The sequence below is a fragment of the Balaenoptera musculus genome, chromosome 1 (genome assembly GCF_009873245.2).
Source record: "Balaenoptera musculus isolate JJ_BM4_2016_0621 chromosome 1, mBalMus1.pri.v3, whole genome shotgun sequence".
Classification (NCBI taxonomy): Eukaryota; Metazoa; Chordata; class Mammalia; order Artiodactyla; family Balaenopteridae; genus Balaenoptera; species Balaenoptera musculus.
This window is the reverse complement of record NC_045785.1, coordinates 14,106,691-14,122,146: the sequence shown is the minus strand read 5'-3', so window position 1 is coordinate 14,122,146 and position 15,456 is coordinate 14,106,691. Positions and strand designations below refer to the sequence as shown.

At 53.6% G+C, this 15,456-nt stretch overlaps 1 protein-coding gene across 2 annotated transcripts in view; it reads right to left on the bottom strand.

The window, feature by feature from the left end:
- The window catches only part of PAX7 (paired box 7), a 100,187-nt gene that overhangs the window by 42,627 nt on the left and 42,104 nt on the right, over positions 1-15,456 (bottom strand). For both annotated transcript variants that reach the window (XM_036867458.1, XM_036867454.1), the window contains exon 5: positions 2,803-3,002. In XM_036867458.1, the coding sequence (XP_036723353.1) occupies positions 2,803-3,002 (200 nt within the window). The remainder of the gene's footprint in view (positions 1-2,802; positions 3,003-15,456) is intronic.

Genomic DNA, 15,456 nt, shown 5'->3' with positions numbered 1-15,456 from the left:
CTAGAGTTTCAAGGGTGGCCAGAATTGGAACCACTAAGAATAGGTGGAGTTTAATAATAATGGCCCCTACTCAGGGCACTTCTGTGTGCCAAGCACTTCCTTACTCTGTGGCTGTGTGTTTACATGCAATCATTTTATCCTCAGAACAAAGTGGACCCTATTTTTGTCATCTCCATTTTGCAGATGAGGGAACTGAGGACCAAGGGAGTAAGTGATGGAGCTGGAATTCACACATGGACGTCTGGCTCCGAGACCACTCTGAACCACTCCAGTATCCCACCGTCTCCCAGCACCATTGAAATGTGATGGCATAGGACTGCAAAATCCCCGAATCATAGACTCTTAGAATCAGACGCCAAGACCTTAAAAGTATACAGCCCTAAAATCAAAGCAGTGCTCAGAGAGCTTCAAGGTCCCTGCCCCCTTGTCCACAGCAGGAACCCTCTCACCAGGGTCTCCGATCCACTGGACATTGTACTTTTCCTTGAACACTTCCGGTTACAGGGATCTCATCACCTCACAAGACAGCTGTGATCGTCAATAAGTCAAGATCCTAGAACTTTAAGGAGCCGTAGTGCTCATTTAGTTTGATTCCTTTATTTATAGATGGGAGACTAAGTCTCAGGAAAGGAAGCTGACCTATTGAAGGTGACACAGCTGATCAGAGGCAGAAACCGATGGGAACCCGGCCTGTGGCTCCCAATCTTGTGTTTCTGTCCCTGCAGGTCTTTATATGGGATTGAGGACATTGTCCTATCAGCCCTGGTCTCCCCCCGACTCCGAGGGGCCTCTCAGAGCAGCTGTGTCCTCCAAGCCTTCTCTTCTCTGGGACAAATATTCTGTTATTCCTGTCTTGATTTTTGGGTCCGCCTTTGTTCATTTTTAAAAAACTCAACATGTATTGATCCCTCCTCTGCTGGGATCAGGCCAAGTTCTCAGGCTAAGGGTTGTGGGGAGACCCCGCCCCACCCTGGGGGAGCTCAGAGTCTGAGGGGGGAGACCCCGCCCCACCCTGGGGGAGCTCAGAGCCTGAGGGGGGAGACCCCGCCCCGCCCTGGGGGAGCTCAGAGACTGATAGAGTAGTCACCACGTGGAGGACGGCGGCCTTGGTCCCCCCACCGTGGGTTTGCCTGGGCTCTGGCTGCCCCCCCTGTTCCCAGGCCCCCCTCCATCCTTGGACCTTGCGTGACACCTGTTTCTGAGTCCCCTGGGCCAATAAAAGCACTGCCCTGACAGCCAGGAAATTTTACAAGGAGCCGTCAGGCTTCCAGGTGGTGGGAAGCAGCCGTGGCCACCAGACGTGGGAATGAGAAAGCACCCAGGAATGTGCCCAGGAGAACAGCTGCAGGAAGATCAGAGGCGGGGGAGGGAGGCTGGGGGCTGGGGGGCAGGCTCGGGTATCACCCGGGAGAGGAGGGGAAGGAATGAGATGAGCTGCCTGCTGCCGCCTGCCCGCTTCCCCTCAGGATCTCCCTCAGTGGCAGCCAAGGGTCCCCCACTCCAGGATGGGGGTGGGGAGGGCAGAGGGAGGTACGCTGGTCCCCGGATTGCTTAAATGCCAGTTTGCATTGCTTTCAAGTCCCAGGCTCTGAGTCCATTTCTTCCTTCTGGATGGCTAGAACCTGGGCTTGGCGTCCATCAGGCTTGAGTTCCAGGCCCAGCTCAGCCTCTGCTGAGCTCTGTATCCCCGCCCCCCATGTCGCTTGTCTGAGCCTCAGTTTCTGTGCCTGCGGCTTGGGGAGAGGCCATCCCGACCTGAGACGGTGGTCTGCGCTTCCACCAGGTCACGTGGGAGTAGCCCCCAGCACTGCAGCTGGCATAAGGTAGGTGCCCAACAAAGGCTGGTCCCCCTTGGATAAGATAGAAGCGCCCCCAGTGAGCAGTTGGGGGCGGGATCTCTGTAGACCCGCCTCCCCCATTCACGGAGAAGCCAGGCCAAGAATGGGCTCCCACAGGAGCTGTTCATCAGACCCCTCTCTTCCTCCTCTGCACCCTCCCCGACCCACCCAGCCTGAGCCTGTCCCAGCCGGGCCCCTAGAGACTGACTTAGAGAACTGTAGACCTCGAATCTGAGAGCTCAGCTTGGGGAGCAGAGGCGAGTCCCCCCACCCCACTGCAGGCCTTGAACCCCAGACAGACTCTGCTCTTTCCATGCCCTCCTTTCCCCCAGGCCCACTGATTAGGAGCCAGGCACTCTGAGGGTATGGAGGGCGTGTTCTAGGTCTGCCCACCCTCCCCCGCATGCTTCTAACTCACCAGGAACATGCTCCCAGTCGGCTTGCATGCTTCCCATAACAGGAAACTCATTACCCATCTTAGGAAGCTACGTCTGTTGTAGAATTTTTGTCCTGATTACTTCCTCCCCTCCTCAGAGATTTGGAGATTTTTCTATTCCCTGAGCTCCCTCTCTTGTGGCTGAACCAATGTCCTTCCTTCCTCCCTCCCTCACCGTTTTCTCCTCTCCCTTTCTGTCTCTCCCTCCATCCCTCCTTCCCCCCTTCCCCCCCCCACCATGAAGTTCTCTTCGGCAGGAGGATGAAGGCAATCCAAGTCCTCACTGCCGCTCCTGGCTTCCCTGGGACTGTCTAGGGATTAGTTAGTCAGTCAACATTCGCTGCCCATTTACTCTGTACCAAGTGCCAGGGCAATACTTGTCTACACGGTTCCCGGATCACTTGCTGCAGAACCTCCATCCCCACCCTGGGGGGTGCCCACTAAACCCTCTGACCCTGGCCACTCCCACCTTCCCAGTCCTGGTCTCCGGGTGATGCCCACTGCACAAACCCCCAGGCGCCCCCTCACCTGCACTCGTGCCTCCGTCAGCTTGGTCCTCTGCGCCAGTTCCTCCCGGGTGTAGATGTCCGGGTAGTGAGTCCTCTCGAAGGCCTTCTCCAGCTCCTCCAGCTGTTCGGCTGTGAACGTGGTCCGACTGCGGCGCTGCTTACGTTTCAGAGGGAGGTCGGGTTCTGACTCCACGTCCGAGCCCTCATCCAGACGGTTGCCTACAGCCAGGTGAGAGGGAGGAAGAGGGTGGGGACCCAGTGAGATGGAGGGGTGCTTTGTGCACACCTTCAGGCCACCACGGCACTGAGGCTCAGGTCCCTCCTGAGCGTAGGAAGGATGTTCCCCCCCGGCACCATTTATCAGCGTGAAGGCTGGGAAGCAACCTCTCTGCCCAGCCTTAGGGGATTGGTTAAATACCTTATGGCCCAGACATTCCTTTAAAAAAATAACCCCTGTAGTTGGGCATTTAGGTTATTTCTACTGACACGGAAGGATGTCCATGACATAGCACTCAGGGGATGGTTTCGTGATGAAACACACTTGTCAAAATTCCTAGAACTATATTCTCCAAAAAGGGGAGAATTTTACCGAATATTCACTGCACCTCAATAAATCTGACTTTAAGAAGAAGGCAAGGTACAAACCAGGGTGTGGAGATGAATCCCACTTTTGGAAAAAGCATGCATAATACATTAGGGAACACTACACCCCAAAGACTAACAAATGTTAACCTTCAGGGTGACAGAATTTTTGTTTTCTTTTTAAAACTTATTTATGGTTTAGTATTTCTTAAATGATGATCATTTAAACAATGACACTATTGCATTTTTGGAAAATATTGCAAAAACTAACGAAAGGAAGAAGCAGGAAGAAAGGAAAGGATGGAGGAAGGGAGCAAATGCTTGTGCCCGGGGCTGGCAGTCAGGAAGCTTAGATTCCAGGCTTGATTCTCTCCCAAATGCCCTGAACAGTGACCCTAGGAAGGCTACCTTCCCTCCTTGGGTCTCAGTTTCCCCATTTACATTATGAAGGGTTTGGACGATGTGACTTCCACACCCAGGCCCTTCCTGGGATGTTCCAGGATCACTGAGTGATCTTACAGGCTGGAGGAGACCTCACCTGATGACCCTGGCCATGGCCATGACTCCCACCACATCATCCCCATTAATTTCTACCCTGGAGCCTAGGGGTAGGTGAAGGCCTTTGCTTCCTGTGCAGAGAGAGCCCAGGAGTCTGGCCCTGGATGGGCTGTCAGGACAGGAATTTACTTCTGTCCCAGGTCCAGGTGATGGAGGCTGCAAGAAGGGCTTGATCAAGCTCCTCAGCAGTCAGGGCTGAGGACACCCCGGGGGCTGAACTGACTCTCCACCCCCATCAAGCTTGGGCCTCTTGCCCATCCCTGATCCAGCAGAAGGAATGCCAGCAAGGAGCTCCCTAGCCAGGGCTCTGAAGCTGCACCCTCAGGAGCCCTGGGGGAACTGTAGAGAGCATGGAGGAGGAGGCTGGTGAGAAGAGGAAATCAAGGAAGGGAAAAGAGAAAGCGGGCAGAGATGATCTTCCTCTTCCCCACTCCTGCTTTCTCCCTTTTCTTGTTTCATTTCTCTCTCCCCTCCCTTTCCATCTCCATCTTTGGTATTTCTGGAAGCACATCTGTGTTTTGTCATTCATTCATTCCCCAGAGCATTGACAGAGCACCTGCTATGTGTCATGCACAGACTATGTAAGCTGTGTTCTGGAAGCTCACCTGAGTCAAGCTGGAATAGCCTCAGAGATCATGTGCTCACACTACAGATGGGAGAAACTGAGTCACAGAGAAGTAACATCACACACCCAAAGTCCCTCAGCAAGTGTCCACACCCACACTCAGACCCTGCTCTCCTGTCCCCCATCCTGTTCTTACCCAGTGGCTACAAATGTTGGTTATACAAATAGGTCTAGGCTCCTCCCACAAGGGACAACTGTCCCCCATCCCTGAAAACAACAAAACACCTAATGCAACCTCTTAGATGTCAAGTGGAGGTGAAGGGAAAGGCATTCCAGGCGGGGGGAAGAGCATGTGCAAAGGCCTGGCGTATCAAAGGGCATGATGCGTGATGCTATCATGGGGCTGCATCCACAGCTGGCAGATCATCCAGTCTTGGGCAATGCTCCTCTGCCCCAGATCCCCTTTCCCCCATCCTGCTAACACGGCCATTGGGAGGTCATCCCTGCTTTTCACTGGCCGCTGATCGTGACGCCACATAACAAGGGAACCAATGATAAGGAGACCTGCCTTCATCGCTGCCTGCCTCACCCCTAAAGGCAGAGACCTGGGGTCGGATCCAGCCACCCCCCTGCCCTTTCCCAGCTGCCCAGCTCCCTGTCACTAAGAGGAGGCCAGAACGGTCACAGCTGGCATGCTGGGGTGCTTTCCCCAGCACGTCCGGGGCTCAGAGCCAAATACAACTAATCCCAAGGATTCACTTCCTGAAACTCACTGCATAACTTCGATTTTCTGACATTGACAAGGAGAGAGCCCTTGGGGCCTCAGAAGGAGGAAGCTGAGATTGGCAGGCAGGAAGGGAGGCCAGCCTGTAGATGGGGAATGGGACACCGGGCTCTGTCCTCCAGTGGGGACCCTTGGGCTCGGACAGGAGCTGAGATGGGAAGCAGGGCTGTTGGGGGCAAAACCTATGGGTAGAGATCGTACTCAGAGCTGTGAGGTCAGACTGGGGAGGAGATGGAGAGCCCCAGCCTGATGGAGAAGGCACAGCCCTGTCCTGGGAGAAACCCCAGCCTGATTAAGTCTCAGTTCAGGTTAGAGCAGTGCCGTCCAATAGAACTTTCTGTGATGATGGAAATGTTCTAGGTCTGTGCAGTTCAATATGGTAGTATCAGCCACGTGTAGTACCGAGCACTTGAAATGTGTCTAGTGCAACTGAAGATCCGAGTTTTTCATTTTATTTCATTTTCCTTCAAATTTACATAGCCGCACGGGGCTGTTGGCTACCCCACAGGACAGCGTGTCTTTAGCACCGCTGGTCTCTCTTTTTAGCAAGGAGAGGACAGGCCTCAAGATCTTTCTGCATGCACTAGTCTCCAGGTAGAATTTAATGACATTGTTTGTTTTTAGGATATTCGTTTTTATGGTTCCCATCTGTTTATAGGACGTGATAGGCGTATTTCATTTACAAGAGAATTCGTTTCCTGGAATTCAGTTTTTAAAGATACTTTTGTACCAAGTAAAATATTAGGGAAATAATAGCATAGGCTGAAGGACCGTAATCAAAATCATGAGTGCAGTTAGCAAATGACTGACTGGAGATAAGTTCAAGGTGCTTCTGTTACTAGACCTTGCCCAGCCTCAGTGCCCACTCAGGCCCCATGTGCATCGGATGCTCTTGCCATCCAAAGTACTTCTGGCTTTCTAGATGCCTCATGGAATCCTGTGTTTATTTCTTCCTCATCTCCCTGTCCCTCCTGCCCCTTACTGAGCACGGATCTGGGATCTCCTCGAGCCCAGAGAGACACCCAGATGGAAACCCAGACTAGAAAAGGCAGAGCAGGGCCCACAAGTCTCTGTTGATTGAAAAGATCTGGAACGATCCACTAGGATGATGGTGGTTGCCATAACAGCCTTCTGGATGCTGAGTGGGGAGAGCAGGGCCGTGTCCCAGTAGCTGGGAGATCCAGAGAGATCTCAAGAGAGCTGGACTACAGTCTGTGACTTCAGGCCCCTGGAAAAGATCTCCCGCCTCCATCCTGGCCCATCCCAGGGGAAGAGACCCCCCCATGCTAGGTTGGAGCCATTCTTTGGTGTGCCATCCTCATGGCAGGTCTATGAAGCTGGCACTATTGGTTCTTTTACAAATAGGGAAACAAAGCTCAGAAAGGTTCAGTAACTTGAGAGAGGCCACATAGCCAGTAAGCCCATGCTCATTCCTGGAGAGGGATGGGGAGGAAGGACAGTTTGAGAGGGAGTTTCGGGGGCCCTCTGGGGCAGCTCTGGTCTAGTCAAGAGTCCTTTTCTGGGAGGCCTGACACCTGGATTCTGAGCTCTGTCTCCACCCTTGCTGTGTGGCCTTGGACAAGTTGCATCCTCTCTCTGGACCTCCATTGTCTCAGAGGTAAAAATGAGGATAATGATACAACCCTGCATGCCTCACTGGACTGCTCTGAGAACAGAATGAAATGAAGACTATGGGAGTAATTTGGAACATGTAAAGGGCACATGAAGGATTATTACTATTATTGATGAGGATAATGATGATAATAACAGAAAAAAGGGGCATCGACGCACTCCTGCTCATCCAGCAGAACCCAGATGCTGGGTGCCCTCCCCCAGGAAGCCTTCCTGGGCCCATACAGGCCAGGCTGGTTTCACTGCTCATCCTTGGAGCTCTCAAAGCTCATCAGGAGGGCTTCCCTGGTGGCGCAGTGGTTGAGAATCTGCCTGCCAATGCAGGGGACACGGGTTCGAGCCCTGGTCTGGGAAGATCCCACATGCCGCGGAGCAACTAGGCCCATGAGCCACAATTACTGAGCCTGCGCGTCTGGAGCCTGTGCTCCGCAACAAGAGAGGCCGTGACAGTGGAAGGCCCGCGCACCGCGATGAAGAGTGGCCCCCGCTTGCCACAACTAGAGAAAGCCCTTGCATAGAAATGAAGACCCAACAGAGCCCCAAAAATAAATAAATAAATAAATAAACAAACAAACAAATAAATAAATAAATAAGTCAGGAGCTCTTTAAAAAAAAAAAGCTCATCAGGAGACATCAAACTTGCCTGTTTATGGGTCTCTTGGTCCCACTGGACTGGGAGAAGGGACACAAAGAGCCCTGATGCCACCACATCACCTTCACTTCGGTTTCCCCTGTGCTGCCTCTCCCCCTCCCCACCCCTGGGAACTCTTTAGCCCCCGAGTTAAATTAATAGGATTAGGTGGACTTGGCCACAGAGAGGCCCTGCTGGCTGGGGCTGAGTCCTCCATGCATTGAAAGCTGGTTGCCTCTTGGTGAAGCCTGGGCAGCTGGCACAGGGTGGGGGACACATAGGGAGGGGGACATGGGCTCACATCCATTCAACAGAGGCTGGATTTGGGGTGACCAGTGGGGGAGCAGCCTCCTGGCCATCTGCAGCCCCTGCCTTCCTGCTCTGAAGCAGCGCTGGAGAGAAAGGTCCCAGTGGGGGTGGGACAGAGCCTGGAGCTGGTCTGGATAGCCCCAAGAGAGGAATATGATGAGGGACCCTCCCTCTGGGTTCCCAGATCCTGTCTTGCTTAGGGATGTGAGGAGTCCAATACAGAGCAAGGAAGAAACAGCCCCTCCCTTGGGGCCCTCCTACTCTTACGGGGGGGAAAAACAGCCTCTGGCTTAGGAAGCTTCCGATCTGATGGAGGAGGCCTCACCCCTGTGATAGGAATTTCCCAGCCTGATGGAGGAAACACCACTTCCAGATGAACTGGGGCCAGGACAGGCATAAAAGAGGAAGACAGCTCCGTGAATTGAGAGCAGCCTGAGGATAGAATAAGGGATGAGAGGGTGACAAGAGCTGCCTGGCTTGTCAGAGCTTTAGGGCGGACAGGACCAGGTCTGGTCAGGTCAGAGCCCAGCTCAGGTCAGGTTGATGGAAGTGGAGAGAAGATCGCTGGGGGGCACCTCTCCTGTCCTCTACCCCAGCCTCTGCCCCCTCCTTTGAAGCGTGCTGAATTTCACAGCCACTGACATGGGAGGCCTCAGTTACACCAGCGAGGCCCCACCATTACTGGCCTTGCCCACACGTCCAGACTCACCCCACCACTCCCTGTCCAGCTCTCAGCGTCCTAAATGACCCAGCTGGGCTGTCTCACACATCCCTGCCTTTGAACTCCAGCCTCCTCTGCTCGGAATGCCTCACCCTTTCATCGGTGCACTCCTGTTCATCCTGCAGAACCCAGCTGCTGGGTGTCCTGGGTCCATCCAGGCCAGGCTGGTTTCACTTCTCATCCTAGGAGCTCTCAGAGCTCATCAGGAGACATCAAACTGGCCTGTTTCTGGTCTCTTGGTCCCACTGGACAGGGAGATCCTTGAGTCCAGCAGAGACTGTGCCTGGCACACAGCAGGGGCCTAATAAAGCCTCCTTAAATGAATAGAGCTTGGCAGAATGCTCAGAAAGTTCCTTTCAAACTCTGACACACTGCAGTAGTCACGACCCTATACTTGTGCATGCACTCCACAGTTTATAGGCCCTTTCACAGTTCCAACACTAATCTCTCCCAATGGACGGTCAAGCAGGCAGGATTAGCCCCATTTTACAGATGGTCAGTGAAGTCTCAGGCCAGTGAGGCCGCGAAGAAAACCCAGGACTTGGGACTCCCAGCCCAATGAAAGCCAACTTTGCTATAATTCCCAGGTGATGGAGAATTCCATTTCTGATCATGAAAACCCAGGTGGCTTCTTCTCCATCCCACCCTCCCAAACTTTCTCTGTTCTCCCTTTTGCCAAAGAAAAGCATGGAAATGAGATGGTCACAATTTCTGGACCTACCCACCTCTCTCTCAGAAGGCGGGAGGGAGCTGAGCCATCTCCAAACCAAGTCCTTGTCATGCAAGATCCGTGGAAGCCAGCAGTGGTCCTGAGGTTTGGGGTCCTTATCTCAGCCCCCCAACTCAGAGACGCCCTCCCACGCCGCTCCTGAGCTCCCCCATCCCCGCAGCCTCCCAGCCCAGCCTTTATTACAGTTTAACATAGGCCGGCTCACAGCCGCAGCAGAGAAATGAATCACATAATAGTTGATATGCGTTTTAATCAAGTAATTCGGGCAGAGCCGAGACCCAGCGAGTGTGGGCTGGGTGTCCCTGAATACCAAACAGGCCTGGGCGCAGGTCTTGAAAATGGAAAAGTCATTTACAGCTCAGCTGGGGGTCCAGCGAGCAGGGGCCATGGCGGGCGCCCTCCCAGCCCCTCCACAGGAACTGTTCAGCTGTAACCAGCGTGTGGTGTGTGCAGCGCAGTAGGGTCGGCAGGAGCCGGACCAGACGCCACACAAGGCCTGGGTGAAGGGGCTGGATGCAGAGGAGGGAATCAGACCCCTAGTTACACCTCCCTGGAAGCGACCCCTCCCATTCACCTTCTCTGCCCAAACTTCTCTTGGGTACCCATCTCAGCACCACCACCCAGGCATCCAGGTCACAGACCTTAGGAGTCCTTAATCACGCCTCACAGGCAATCAGCCCAGCACCAAAAGCAGGTGATTCAGCATTCGGGTTCGCTGCGAACCCACCCCGCCACTCCACCCTGGCCCTGCCCCAGAATCTGTCCATCTCTCCCTGGACTCCAGCAGTTGTCTCCGGCCCCAGCAATCGTGGGCCTTTGCACAGGCTGTGCCCTCCGCCTGGAACACCCTTCCCATTCCCCTCTTGGCCAGCAGTTTGCTGCTGGCTGGAGCAGGGCATTGAAAAGCCCTGCTGGGACTTCCCTGGCGGTCCAGTGGTTAAGACTCTGAGACTCTGTGCTTCCACTGCAGCGGGCGCGGTTCGATACTGGTTCCGGAACTAAGATCCTGCAAGCCGAGCGGCGCGACAAAAAAAAAAAAAAAAAAGCATAGGCTCCTGACACAGTTTGCCTGGATTCTGTAGATTCCACACGTGTAAAATATGGATAATGATGGGAATCCCCTCCCCCCAAGAACCACTTTCCTTGCTTTGCGGTTTTTCCACAGCACATAGCAGTCAGATATGCTAAATATTCCATTTTATTCCCCGCGCCCCCCCACCCCGCATCATCCTGGCCCTCACTAGAGTGCAAGCTCCAAGCAGCTGGGCGTTTTTGTCTCCTTTGTTCACTGCTGAATCTCCAGTGCTTGGCATAAAGTGGACACCCAAATATTTGTTGAATAACGGAAGGAATGAGTAAATGAGTGAGTATATTAAGGCCAGGAAAGAGTGCCAGGGACAAGCGAGTGCTCAGCAAGTGTGAGCTTCCATCAAACCTCGTCATTTTCCCACTCAGTTTGGGACCATCCCTCCAAGGAAGCCTTCTGGAGGACGGCACCCTCTCCATCTGGGTCTGGGGTGCCCACCTCTGTGCCCTCAAGGCCGGGGCTCAGCCAAACTGTCCCCGTGGATTCATTTCAGTCCTGCCCTCCAAGAGGCCTCCCGAGGGGTCGGGAGGCATTGGTGAGGTAGGGGTCCAAATAGGTTCTGTCTGACTCCAAATCCTACGCTATTTCTCAGCGACTGACGGAGACCCAACTTCACTCTGCCAACTCCAGGAGGAGACGGAAGGGAGGAGAGCGTCTTTAGGACGCCTTGGTGGAACTCTCACTTTGTTCATAACCTAAACGTGAGAAAACTTTTCCTTCTCCCGGAAGTCCCCATCACACCCCAGCAGGCTGCCTTTTTTTAAAAACTCTGAACCTTTGGTAGCTGATTTGCATTACAAAATACGAGGCCCACATGCGGTATTCTCTGATTGTGGCTTCTATGCTCACAGTATGGTCCTGTCCTCAGGCACTAGAGGGCACTCTTTATACATTCCTGCCAGGAAGGCGAATATCTAGGAAGAAGGAAGTAGTACTGTTTGAAATGGTACTGTGTAGTTGCATCTCCAGAATTCAGAGCCATGTTTTCTCACGATGGATCCAGAGCTCTGTCTGCACCAAACTGTGAACCAAGCCCAAGTCACGTGTGGGAGAGAAGAGTGGGTTGGTAGAGGGCTGGAACTGTCTGAGCCAGCACTCAGTCAGGGAAGACTTCCTGGGGACAGAGAGTTCAAAACTAATGTTCGCCTGCTTAGGGCAAGAGGGTGAAGCTGAAGAGTGGTGATTAGTGCTGGGTAGACAGCAGAGCCTGCTCTGTCAGCTCCTGAAAGGGGGCGTGCCAACAGAGCGTGGCCGAGCCTGTCACCGGCAGACACTGGGAAGAGGTGGGCAGAACAGAAGCTGTGAGATCAGAAGCACCTGAGTTTGAATTCTGGATCTGCCCTCTACCGCTATAGATGCTGAACGTGTGATTGAATTCCAAGCTTCATTCTCATCCTTTCTAAAATGGGGGCAGTGATGGGAGTCAAGGAGGAAAGGAAGAGAGAAAACTATGTCCGGAGGCTGAGCTCCAAGAGTGGGGGTGATGGCCCCCCCAGCCCTGGCTGAGCAGACCCCATCTCTCTTCTCATTCAGGCAGAAGCCTGGCAGGCGGGGAGCCGGCACTCTGGGCTCAGTCCCCGACCTGCTGTGTGACCTTGAACGTGTCTCTCGTCCTCATGGCATCTCCATTTCCCCATCCACCCACGGGGAGTAAGAACTGCCATCCACCTGCCCCTCAGGGTGTTGGTGTAGCTGCACAGATGGAAACCTCGAGAAATCACCAAGGGGCGCCTCTGATGCAGTGATCACAGCCTGGTGCCCTACTCACTCAGGAAAGTTACTTCGCTCCTCTGGGCCACAATTTCCTCATCTGTAAAAGGAGGAAAATCACATAGTGCTGACCTCACAGAGTCGTCATACATGAAAATTAAATGAACTACTGCAAGACAAGGCTTACAACACTGCCACATATACAGTAAGTGCTCAACATACGTTAGTTGTTATTATTATTGCGATTACGATTGATGCCCGAATACAATGAGAACTTCACCTACCTCTGGAGCAAGCACATTTGCCTGGCACAAAACACAAAGGCAAGGAATGCATGCATGCATGAACAAATGAATGAATACCCCTTTGTCATTCCTTCCTTATTCTCCTACGGTGGAGGCTTTGCACAAACCCAGCAACACCCACAGACCCCGCATCCCATCCCCAGGGGGAGCCATCCCAGGAGCAAGTGGTGCCCATGGAGAGGAGAGGTGCAAGGGTCTCAAGTAAGCCATCCAGCTGGGGCACCAATGCTGGCAGGCACGAAGGGGCCAAGGCAGGCACTCAGAAAGCTGGGCTGGGAGAGGCCTGGGGTGAGGTCTCCAAATCAGTGAAGGAGAAATGACAGCAGCTGGGGCCCCAGTGGCCTGACGAAGCCGCCCTGCGTGGCGGCAAGGAAGAGGCAGCCTGGTTACCCGTCAGAGCCCCACAAAGCCACTGTGAAAGGACCACATGCTTGGGAAGTCAAGCCTGCCCAGACCCTCCTTCCTCCACCTCCCAACCCCCACTCCCCCTCCTCAAAGCTGGAGCCTGGAAGGCTGCAGCCACTGGAAAGTCGTCACAGGAGGTGGGATGGAAAATGGTTTCAGGACCCCGGCTCCATCCATCAACCCTCCTGCCTCCAGGCTCAGCTCTGAGGAAGGGCTTAAACCTGGGGCTCACTGAACCCCGAAGACTGGGCTATGCGACAGCACAAAGTCTCCTACAGCAGGACTGGGCAGGAAGGCCACAGGAGAAGAAACATAAAAAGAGCTGGTGATGTGTTTTGAGCTATGTGCCTTTCCCATGGTAAGTCATGTGGTCCCATGATAACTGTAAGAGGTGAGTGTTACTATGAGCCCCATGTTACAGATGAGGAAACTGAGGCTCAGAGGGACCAACTTAGTGGCAGACTGACAATTAAACCCAGGCAGCTTGCCCCTGAGTCCCTGTCTTCACCATCAAGGTGACCCCTGTGAGCCTGGCATTCAGGGTCCTCCCTGCCCTGCCCCAAATGTGCCTCCCCTGAAGGTCACTGCCAGGCCTTTGTACCCTGCGGTGGCCTGGGATGGTGCCCTCACACTACTTCCTACTGTCTCACTTCCCCCATCCTTCAAGTCTGGACTTGAAGTCCACCTAGTCCAGGAAGCCCTCCATGACTGCCACACCCTGAGCGCTCTCCTGGAATCCCTGTGGCATTTGCCCCCCGTGCCACCCTCTCAGCACATGGCCTCGACTCTTGCTGGGGGCTGACAATTAAGTTTGTGGGGTTTTTTGTTTGTTTGTTTGTTTTTAGTTTTTCGCCACACCTCACGGCATGCGGGCTCTTAGTTCCCCGACCAGGGATCGAACCCGTGCCCCCTGAATTGGAAGCGTGGAGTCTTAACCACTGGACCACCAGGGAAGTCCCAGTGTTTGAAGGCTTGTGTTCTGTTTACCTTATCATCCAGTTCGCAAAAGGTTTATTTGAACTTCTCGAGGATGGGAACTAGGTCTCCCCCATCAAGTTGGGGACACTGGAGTAGAGGCTTCGCCTTCACAATAAGACAGCTTCTTAAAGTTGGAAACTATATTTCTTCTGTTATAACTGGGCATTACCCCAGGGTGGGGTGACTGGGCATAGCTCTGAGTTCCTATCATTCTAGAATGTTCTTAATAACAGTCTCCCATGGGAACTGCAGCTGTCAGTTAAACGAAGAAACCACGGACCTTGCCCTCCCAAACACAACAAGGAGAAACGACTCAAGCTTCCTCAAAGAAGTCATAGGTTCTCTCTCGGGACTCTGGGCTGATTCCTTTTCCCTCGGGAGCCATTTCTAGCCATCCAACTTCCATCCAGCCCCACCTCCATCTTTCTTTAAATGGGCCTCCCAGAAAACCCTGAAACCTAACATCACATTGCATATCAAGGTGCACCTACTGGGTGCCCCACAGACCCACACGGACAAAAGCCATAGCAGTTACTGTGCCCCACCACGGAGACGAGCGGATTTCTCAGAGCCCTGCCGCCTTCGAAGAGAACCACGCATACAGGTGGGCAGTGCTGTGAGCGTGGGCTTGAAAGTGAAGCAGAATCACTGGAAAAACAAGTCAGACCTTTAATGTCGCTTAATGGAGGCCAGCCTTCCTCCTTAGGAACAGAAAACTTTACCTGGGAACCCCACCTAACAGAACAGGCTTCCCCTCTGTAGACCAACACCAAAGCCTTCAACTTGAGTTACTTCTCCACCTATTGCTGCCTCCGGGAACTCCAGATTAAAATACAGATAGTTGGGGCTTCCCTGGTGGCGCAGTGGTTGAGAGTCTGCCTGCCAATGCAGGGGACACGGGCTCGAGCCCTGGTCTGGGAGGATCCCACATGCCGCGGAGCAACTAGGCCCGTGAGCCACAACTACCGAGCCTGCGCGTCTGGAGCCTATGCTCCGCAACGGCAGAGGCCGCGATAGTGAGAGGCCCGCGCACCGCGATGAAGAGTGGCCCCCGCTTGCCGCAACTGGAGAAAGCCCTCGCACAGAAACGAAGACCCAACACAGCCATGAATAAATAAATAAATAAAATTAAAAAAAAAAAAAAGTAAAATACAGATAGTCACTGCGGACGTGACACCCCCAGGCCTGCCACAGGCAGCTGGCACCCCGGCCAGAGGAGGGTCTCCAGGGAGCCTGTGGGCTGCTTGGAAAGACTAGGGGATTCCAGACTGGAACCCTGAAGTTTGTTCCTGACTTTGTCTCCAACTTGCTGTGTGACTTTAGCAAGTCTAAACCCCTCTCTGGGCCCCCTTTTCCCCATCCCTGAAAACCAGAGGTCCTCCTGGGTCTCTAAGAATGACCCTGAGAAGGGGTCCTGGGCTGTATCTGAGTTATTCATTACTTCACACTCCAGAACCCAGTATAGTCACTGGCATATGTAGGGCTTTGGGTAAATGTCTGTTGCTGGATGAAAGAGTGATGATGGATGGGGCTAGCGAGGAGCTCCAGAAGGGATTGGGATTCTAAGCTGGGAGTGCAGTGTGGGCTACAAGACACCCCAAGATCATCTGATTCCTGTGGGGGTGAAGGAGGATGGATTTCATGACCCTCGTATTCTGCCCAGGGCCAACCCTGCC